Source organism: Aplysia californica, unplaced genomic scaffold (genome assembly GCF_000002075.1).
Source record: "Aplysia californica isolate F4 #8 unplaced genomic scaffold, AplCal3.0 scaffold00105, whole genome shotgun sequence".
NCBI classification, from domain to species: Eukaryota; Metazoa; Mollusca; class Gastropoda; order Aplysiida; family Aplysiidae; genus Aplysia; species Aplysia californica.
The window spans coordinates 756,418-766,320 of NW_004797375.1; the positions used below are offsets into that span (position 1 = coordinate 756,418).

A 9,903-nucleotide genomic window follows, 5' to 3' on the forward strand; every position below is an offset into this window, starting at 1 on the left:
CACACACACACACACACACACACACACACACACACACACACACACACACACTCCCACACACATACACACACACAAACAAGCACACACCCACTTCCCGCGATCCACGCCTTCTGCTGCCCGTGTTTTTCCTGCTATGAACACGAAATAAAAGAAGGCTAAAGTAATGGAGAGGAAAAAGGGCTCCCAAGACCGTTTAAATAGCTCAGCCAAACGATTTTCAGGATTGCCTTTCTCCCACCAACGAGATCTGGTGACAACTAAAGTGGCCGTTCTCTGCCCAGCGGGCTTGACTCACGTTTGGGGTCTAATCAAGTGGCCGTCGGTCCTAGGTTCTTTACGGTAATTAGATTATCCCTTCTCTTAATCGATGACGTCATTACTTTATTGCCACATCTCGCCCCTAGGGTCTTTTCACAGTTTCGTTATCAATAAATATCTTAAGGGTGTTTTTTCTCTTGCTTTTTCTCCTTTTTTTTTTTGAAGACGAATCAATCATCTATGGTGTCTCTTTATCAATGTTCTTATCAAACTCAGCCTTGGTGTTTTCCCCCTTTTCTTTTATCTCATGATCGTACTTTAATTGTTATTATTTTGTTTGTTTTGTTTTTGGTTACCTGTTCACCTCGTCTTTTCTTTTCTTTTATGCGGCGCTTGAATAAATGTTGCTTTTGTGCCCCCCCCCCCCCTCCCAATGGCTTCTTTTTTCTTTAAACCCCCATCTTTTTAAAAAACCGCAAAAAATTGCACTGCTTGTCTTACGCCTCTTTAAGGACGCCGGCAAGTTTATCTGGCAACTGAACACACACCAAGGGACATTATCGCAACACACCCGCGTCTGTCGGCAAACAGTTATCTCTCATTGGTGTTTGCCCTTGTCAATAACTATCCTCTTGCCTGTGTTCTACATTAAGAGAACACTCTTTCTTCATTATCCTTTTTAACAATGGGAGGAAATCAATGGGTTGCGCCTTTTAGGGTGAAACCTTAGTGAGGAGGAAGACGGAACACTGGGGGGAAATGTGCTTTGGCGTAAATTGAACACGAAACCAAAGCAGAGTTTAATGCCTCGGGGATTAGTCCTGGCTTTTTCTTTCCGTTCTGGGTGTAAGGGTCAGGAATCCTAGCGAAGACGACGCGTTTTTGATTGGGAGAACTTCGCAGTCAGGGAGCAGATTCCTCTTGCTCTATCTTGTGTTCTATATCTGCTGCAGTCGTTACCCCCCACCCCCCCCCTTCCTCCCTTGTCCCCCTCTTGTTTCTTACCCACACTCCTCTTGTTTCACCTTTTTGGGGGTCTTCTTTCAACGCTACTAGCCCTTCTAAGTGTTCTGAAATGCTCTCAATATCGCCCCTTATGTTCGATCTTCTGGCCCCTTCTTCCATGAAGCTTGCTCAATTTTCAGTTTAGGTTTCCTCGTATTTTGTGCTGCGCAGATTTCTCGTGAGCTGTGGGTGGTCTGCCTATGCCTGTTTGTCTGTGTGCCCCCCACCCCACCCCATTCGCTTCATCTCCTTTCCGTTGAACGAGATGGAAGGGTGTCTTTTTTCAAGGGTGAGTAAGACATTAGAGGATTTTTGTTGGGCTTAATTTGAAGATTCTATCTATCTCCTTGTATATCGTGCCATCTCATAGCAGCCTTTAAAAAAACCATTCCGTGTAATATTACAGCAGTTTTTCATTTTCTCCAAATAGCATTATTTCCCTTTCCTTCTAACGGTGTGGAATCATTTATATGCAAACAAGATTCGCAGTATTTTCTCATCCGAGGAGGGGGGGAGGTGTAGGGCATTCTCCTGCCAGATTTCTTCGGATCTGCGTTATAGCATTTTCTTTGCATTGCACTGCCACGCATAGAATTCAGAAAATACGGCTGAGCTTTAGTTTGTAAAAAGATTAAGAATTGCAAAATGTGCAGATCTGAATACAAGTAATTTTTACTTACGTGTCTGTGAGTCTTTTGAAGTCCAATAGACCCCGGACGAACTTTGCTGTGAATCTGAGGATTATAGGTTACTGTTTGAGTCATTTGCAAAATATTGGTATTGATACGTTGTTGTTGTTGTTTTCGTTGTTGTAGGAGTTTTGTTGTTGTTCCTGTTGAAGTTGTTGTTTTTGTTCTGTTCATGCTCTTGTTGTTATTTCTGCTTCACTGCTAATGAAGATATTTTACTTGTTTTTGTTGGTTTGATTGTTGCTGTCGTTGTTGTTGTTGTTGTTGTTGTTGTTGTTGTTGTTGTTGTTGTTGTTGTTATTGTTGTTGTAGTTGTTGCTACTGTTGCTGCTCCTGCTGGTGTTACTGCTACTGCTGGTGCTGCTAGTACTACTTACTACCACTACCACCACTACCACCACTACCACCATTAGTACCACTACCACTGCTACCACCAGTACCACCACCACCACCACTACCGCCACTACCACCACTACCATCACTACCACCACTAGTACCACTACCGCCACCGCTACTACTACGACAATAACAACAACAACAACAACAACAACAACAACAACTACTACTACTACTACTACTACTACTACTACTACTACTACTACTACTACTACAACTACTACTACTACTACTACTAATACTATTGGTCGATTCGCCCATTACGTAAACCAACCTTAGCTGTTCCCTCTGAGATGGAAAGGCTTGATATGGAAACATGGCCGCAGCGTTGGAGTTGATGGTCAGAGGCACCTGGATGTTCAGGTACATGTCGTGAATCCAGAGATCATTTGCCTGAAGAGTTGAAATAAAAACGTGAAAGCCGTTTCACTGATTGTCCGGGACAAATATTTTTTTTTCATTTTGATAAGATTGTTTGTTTGTTCGTTCGTTCATTCGTTTGTTTGTCTGTTCGCTTGTTTGTTGTTTGGTAAGAATTGGATAAGATTAAATCACTAATCATGTCCTGTCCTTTTTTCTATGACTTCAATACTCCAGAACTAAAATGTCACAAGTAGGAATCCTGTTGAGACGTGCATCACATTCAAAATCTTAAATCTGATTATGCGTTTGTGTTTCTGTCGCTGCCATTGTTTTTCTGTAATATTGTCACTGATGCTGACAACATTTAATAGTAAAAAGAATGGCGTCCTACCCAGTTGTCCATTCCTTGTTGTCGCTTGAGCAAGTGCTCTTGGAGTTCATGACCTTGGGCCTGGGTCTTGCAGAACTCGTCCACGATGTACTTTGTGCGGGAAAACTCGTGTGGTGACATCACAGTTTTCACCAGACTCAGGTACTTCTCCATCGTACTCTGCAGCTCAGGAACTGGAAGCTTTGGTAAAGGTTGCTGAGAAAGGAGAGGGTAGAATAGGTTAGGGTTAAACATTTATTTTTAAAGATTTTTTTTCTTTCGTTTTGTCTTGTTTTGTAGTGGGGTTTTGTTCCTATTGAAAGACGACAGTTTAATGATTTATGAGACATGTTTCTTTGCGTCTTTTTCTTTCAAACCTTTTGAGTTTCATGAGATCTTTCTTTGAGAGGAGAAAGGAGCGTTTAAGATCTGTATTGTGAACCCCACACGATGTTATTCTCTATTTATCTTGTAATCTATGGTTAGAGCTAAATGTTTTTCTTGGTCATTCGTCTTGTAGTCTTAAAGTTATCATTTTTGCTTTTAAGAAAGAGCGAGCAACTTCTGTTATTTTTAAGCCAGGCATATTAAGCGTGTGTAATTTGAATAAACCGACATTTGAACTCCAGGTACACAACATTCATGACACTTTAATGTATGATGTTGTACACACATTCCGACAACAGCAGATCGTGGCGACATCAATTGAAAGACATTTATTACAATACTAGTTCATGCACTTTTCAAAAATTTAAAAGACATGTGCCTCCCTCTATATTGGGTGAGTATAACAAAATTGTACTCATGAACATAAGTTTGAACAAGGATTTTTTCTTAAACATGTTTATAAATAATATTAAAAATTGAAGAGATCTAAACGTATGCAAAAATATAATTATAAACATAACATACAGAACAGAGAGGGCATTTCAGGACATCTTCATGCAAAATAAGAGCAAAGGTAAAGATAGCAGTTGTGTTCACTTAAAAATAAACCCAGTAAAACATTGTCTACAAATTAGACTAGAAAAAAAACTACATTGCCTAAAAAATGGATTAACACAACTCAACACCTTTGAAGCGTGAAATGGACTCGCAGATGATAAATCCCGCGACCAACACTGCAGGGAAGTATGCACATCGTTGATAGCTTTTAGCAGCACCATCTTGAACCGATTTAGAGACATAATCCCAGAAACATCACGACTCACAAACTCTTGTCTGAAAATAACGATAGTCTTGACAGGCTGCGTCGTGGCACTTGTAATGTTGTTTTTTTTAAACGAGATTAACTGCTTATATGTGTAGGAGGCAGGAGAAATGGCACATCATATTGGAAATCAATTAGTTCTCTCTCAATGTCACATGGCGGCCTACGCTGTTTTCTGGTGCCCGCGAGAAAACTTACTGAAGAGTCCCACCACGACAAGATATTGATTAAACCGACACCTGATCTTAAACAACAACAAAAAAAAAGAAAAAAAGATAACCACACCTTCGTCTATTCTGCTGCCAGAAGCAATTTTACTTTCATAAGGTGAAAAAAACAAAACAACAGTCATGTTACTGGCTAAGAAATAAACTACTGTGCTATGAAACCATTTGAAGATCTTGAATTACAAAACAGAATGAATCTTACATCAACTTGACGATGGTTTCTTTAACCTTTAGATTGAAGTTTTCCTCACAGCTGTTTTCCCGTACAATTGTGAAATTTTAACTTTCGAAAATAAAAGCATAAAAAAACATCGCCTGGATTCGTCAAAATGGACATAATCAATATTTTCGCCCTTTTCTCAATATTCAATAGTTACCTTTTTATTTGAATATCTTTAATTTCACTAATTTTGTTCTACCTCAGATGACGCAAAAGAAAAAAGACGTGTTGATAAAACTCTCAGAAGACGCGACCGATCAACGAATTTCCAAATTACTCATAATTAATTTTATTTTTTATTTTTTGGTGAGGTAAAATCCAATTTTCTGAAGCACTACTTTCCGTGAAACCTTTGCGCCACTGCGATAGACATAAAATAGACGTGGGACAGATATGAATAATAACCAATTAATAAGGATGCCGGGCTGCGTGGCTGGCACCAGCAATTGGTCGGGCTGCGCGTTGAACTCAGTACCCTCTAGTGTAGCGTGATCAATACGTGTGTTTGTCTAGGGAGACAAACAGCAAACAGGAGTCTGCCACCTACCTTTCTGGGCGAGAAGGGGCACTCAGACGTTTTCCCCATTTTGACGGGAATAAAGTATCGCTGAAGTTGCAAGTAGGGGAAAATGTTAAATTTGTTAAATCAAGAGTTTTGATGCTGTTCACAGAGCATTCGTTCTTACATAACAGTGCTCAGTGTTCTGAGCGCACTGAATGGATAATTCTGCGCCACTTTGCATTTATATAGACACGCGAGCTAACATGTTATAAAATTTTTAAGGGCGGGCCCACGAAGTGTGTGTGTGTGTGGGGGGGGGGGGTTCGTTCACTCCGAACTCCATACTGAGGCAATTACGTCTAGAAATAGGTCAGCACTTGAGTCTTGTACAAACAGCCATTCACCTACACCATGCTAATTACACATCGCGTCCCAGGATGCAACACCATTCCTCATGTCTCAATTCTCCCACGTTGAGCAATAGTGCTTCGTTCTTCCTGACTCTAAAGCCCTACCACCCTCCCTCCCTTCCTTGCGATGCGGTTATTGTCGTGTCAACAGACATTGTTTGAGGTTTCGATTTTTACAGGCTCCGGGATATGTACAAGAACCTACCTTGACATTTGACAACTTGACAGCTTTTACTTGTTTTCATTCTGGCTTTTGATCAGAACCTGTTTGCATTCGTGTCAGATCTGCACAGCCTGTGACCTTCAAAGAAATTCTTTGACAGGCCCAGAGCCGAGCTGCACTTCAATCATTAGCTGTTTGTTTAACTCCCATTTTTCAAAATAGTTAAGTATGTACTTGACAAAACAAGTTTATCCACACATTTATTTTACAGCAAAAAGGTTTGCTTTAAAGTATTGTCGAAACTGACAATTTCAGTATCATGTGATGCCCACTGACTACGACAACAACGAAAAATAATAGCAAACGCCAACCCCTGAAAAAAACCCATTAGATTTTAATAGGCCTAATCAAACTATGTGTTGGTGTGGATTCGACATCAAAAGGACTGATCAGAATATTGTTCACAATAAAGCGATAAAATAACGCAAGATGACCTCTACACACTGTTTTATCACTTTACTTAACTTTCAGTTTCATTCGTTTTCATTTGTTTTTTTTTGTTGTTGTTGTTTTTTTTTAGGGGGGGTTTACATCTTTTTACATTCACTTTACTTCACATTGTACTAGTTTCTTGATTTAATTTACTTAATTTTTATTCTCTTTTTTTTTGTTGTTATTGTTTTTGTTTTCTTGACTTTAAAGGTCTGTTGTCATTGAGTGACTAAGGAATATACAGTTTTCTATGGTTGGTCAACTCTGCGCTCTGCAGCTCTTTCAAATGAGATGTTCCAGTTTCTTAGGGCTCCTTTGACTCCCTCAATACATCTTTTTTTGGTGGTCTACCTCTTCCTTGGCTGCCTGAATTCTTGGTGTTTTGGGGTTTAAAGGCAGACTAACTAGGTGACTTTCGTAACTGGTGGCCAAACCAGTTTATTCTGTTTTTCTATGAAATGCAAGCAGGACTGCATCTTTATTTCTCTGCTTGTATATTATTGTGATGTTTTGGGTTTTGCGGAGACATTTCTCCTCGCATGCACTGGATTTGTTTACCTGGGGTTTACTTAATGTTCATGTCTGGCACTGGCAGCCTAAAGTAGGTATAATAAATCTCTCTCTCTCTCTCTCCTTGTCTCTCTCCCTCACTCTCTCTCTCTCTCTCTCTCTCTCTCTTTATATTTCCTTTTTACTCTTTCTCTCTGACGTTCGAGGAACATCTCGTGGGAAGCGTGGGAGGACAGATTTTAAAAACCCCAGAACGTAACAATCTCCAAATCTCAGGGTATTATTAAATGGGATAATTGGTAAAAATATACAAATATTAAGGACCAAAATAAGTGGGCGCGGCCAGTTATAAAACACGACATATCATTACTATGATCATCCGGTGTTACCAAGTACAAAATCTGTGTCTTGCACTATCCTTTTTTTAGTATCGCTGTAGATGTGGGAGGACTGGACAAGGACTGCAAACACTCCAGTGCCTTTCCCTCGCGCGTGCGTTGGAGTGCAGATCGACTAATTGCTTCCGCTTATTAGAGATTTGACGTCGATTATGCGGCCTACTAAGATTTTTAGCAGGGATGTACGGGTTAACATTCTTTAAAAGGAAAGTGTAAGTCAAGTATTTAGTTTCTCTAAAAGGAATATGAAAGAATTTGTACGGCTTATAAATATAGTTCAATGCAAGTTAACATATTATCTTTTTTTAAAACATTTACGTGCATACATTTTTAAAAAATACTCAGCATTGCTTTGCGCTTTTTCCTTTAGCTTTGACGCGTTGCCAGTTAGACTTTTCGAGTTGCAAACACTAATTAATTGTTAACTGTGAATGTTTTTACACACCTTTCAACACAATTTGGCTGGCTGCTTCTATTTTGTCTGTCAGAGTCAACTTAGGCTGAATAAAGTATTGCATCAAGACAGAAAGATGGGATAAGAATCTTTGATTAGATAATCATGAACTCACGGGAATCGAACTCACACCTTTTGGGTGCAAAGCGAGTAGCCTATACATTTTGTCTTTTGGTGTACTTTTTAAGGCCTTATAAACCCACTATTGAGTTGAAAAACAAAGATAGAACGTGTAAGCCTGCACCTAAAACACAATTAGAGAAACATTGATGTTTGGGGGTTTGTTTTATTCTGTTTCTGGGTTTTTTCTACGTCAGTCTTGCGTGTTGATAAAGATGATGATGATGATGATGATGATGATGATGATGATGATGATGATGATGATGATGGTGATGATGATGATGATGATGATGATGATGATGATGATGATTAGAACATTCTTCTTGACTTTGTTCCCTACAATTTGTTCCATACATTCCAGGAACGGAAATCACAGTTTATCAAAAGGGAAGTCCTAGCAAAAATGACGCGTTGTTCTTTACTCAGGAGAACATTTATTTATTGAGTTCTAACTTCCCGTAATGTTTTCTGTAGAAAATAATTTCGATAGCAAAATTATCTAGATTGTGATATTCTAAACGTGTCCCTGAATAATATCCGGGTCAACCCAGGCTAAGTAGGACATAACATCCCCACAGAAAGATGGGTTGGAGATCCTTGATAACAGGGTCATGTCCTCATGGGAATCGAACTCACGTATTGTGAATGTAAAGCGACGAAGAGTCTTTTCATTATGTCTTTTGGTGCGCGTCTTATGACCTTATAAGACACATAATATTGTGTTGGAAAACAAAGACAGAATGTGTGGCACCTATAGGACAACTGAAACGACCCAGATCTCGATCTTTAAAAAAAGCGGCATTTGCAAACACATGTATTCCTATGATACAATCAATAAACAGTACGATGTTTTCTTTATTCGTGTGAGTTTTAAGTATTGTTTGTTAACATAAATGTAGGTCGCTGGAATTGAACTGCGACTCGGGAATACGTGTGAATGATAATGTAGCTTATTCGCCTCACTCTCTGTCTTATGAGGTTTGGTCCTGGTGTTTCTTACGTCGAAATAACATTAATAGTTATATTATTTGGTGAAACGTGACAATTGATTTGTTCTTCCTCTTTTCTTCTTTTTTTTCTTTTTCAGAAAAAAGGGAGGCGTCTTCATCAAACTGCGTCTTTTTAAAAAGGAATCAGGTGCTCCCTCGTTGGGTTTTTTCTGCTGCGGGACATCAAAAATGTGGACATTGACTATTTGTGATGATCCATGCACTGACGCACCTCGTGTCGCGAACAGGTAATAATTTGCTTGTATAAATTTTTGTTTTTCTTCCAAGGGGAAGAGTCGGTCTCATAAAGGTGAACGTTGTTTCAATATTGACAAAAACTTTGAAAGTAGAGCCAGCAATTATTGGCGAGTCGATTTTTTTATGCAGGTCGTGGAAGATGGAGGTTATCATTATTTAAATATAATTTTCTCTTGGCAAAACAACAGCTCAAGCTCCCTTTCATTTCTATGTCCTTGAGGATGAATGAATGGGTTATTATTACTAATGGGGCTTATTATTACGAAATTTCGAACGGATTCTCACGGTTTTTCTGTTTCTTTGCTAACTAGATTGAATATTCTCTTTCAGTAATGTGTTTTTATGATTTGTTTTTCTCAGCCAGATTTACGTTAACACATGTAACGTAGTTAAAGACTTTTGATGGAAAAATGTCCTTGAAGTGTTTTCCAACATTCAGCCCGGCGGGGGGGGGGGGTATCTTTGCTTGTCGTTGCTTAACGCTTTGAAGACGTAGCGGACAAATACGTCCGATCAACAGTACGCCAATGGGAATGTTGTGTCACATTTCGACTCATCTTACACAAATTAGAAACCTGATTTACACTTCATTTTTGTATTTTGTACCTTGTGTTAATGGTCATTTTAAAACAGAATGGAAAAGTGTATGAATAATGAAATGCTTCTTTTTTAAAGCGCCCCCAAAACCGCATTTCTTTAAGCGTTTTTATGACCAGAATGCGCGTCGTCAAAGAGTTAAGCAGTGAGTTTTTCAAAGAGGAAGTGAGAGAGAACGAGAGAAAGAAGAAAAGAAAGGAAGAGAGACAGAGAGAGAGACAGAGACAGAGAGAGACAGAGAGAGAGACACAGAGAGAGAGAGAGAGAGAGGG

At 39.3% G+C, this 9,903-nt stretch overlaps 1 protein-coding gene across 1 annotated transcript in view; it reads right to left on the reverse strand.

Moving 5' to 3' along the window:
- Positions 1 to 9,903, reverse strand: part of LOC100533322 (choline acetyltransferase) — a gene marked incomplete at its 5' end in the record, with an annotated part of 100,322 nt that overhangs the window by 15,990 nt on the left and 74,429 nt on the right. Inside the window, 3 exon segments of the mRNA NM_001204619.1 lie at positions 1,944 to 1,997; positions 2,623 to 2,741; positions 3,103 to 3,297. Coding sequence (NP_001191548.1) covers positions 1,944 to 1,997; positions 2,623 to 2,741; positions 3,103 to 3,297 — 368 coding nt within the window.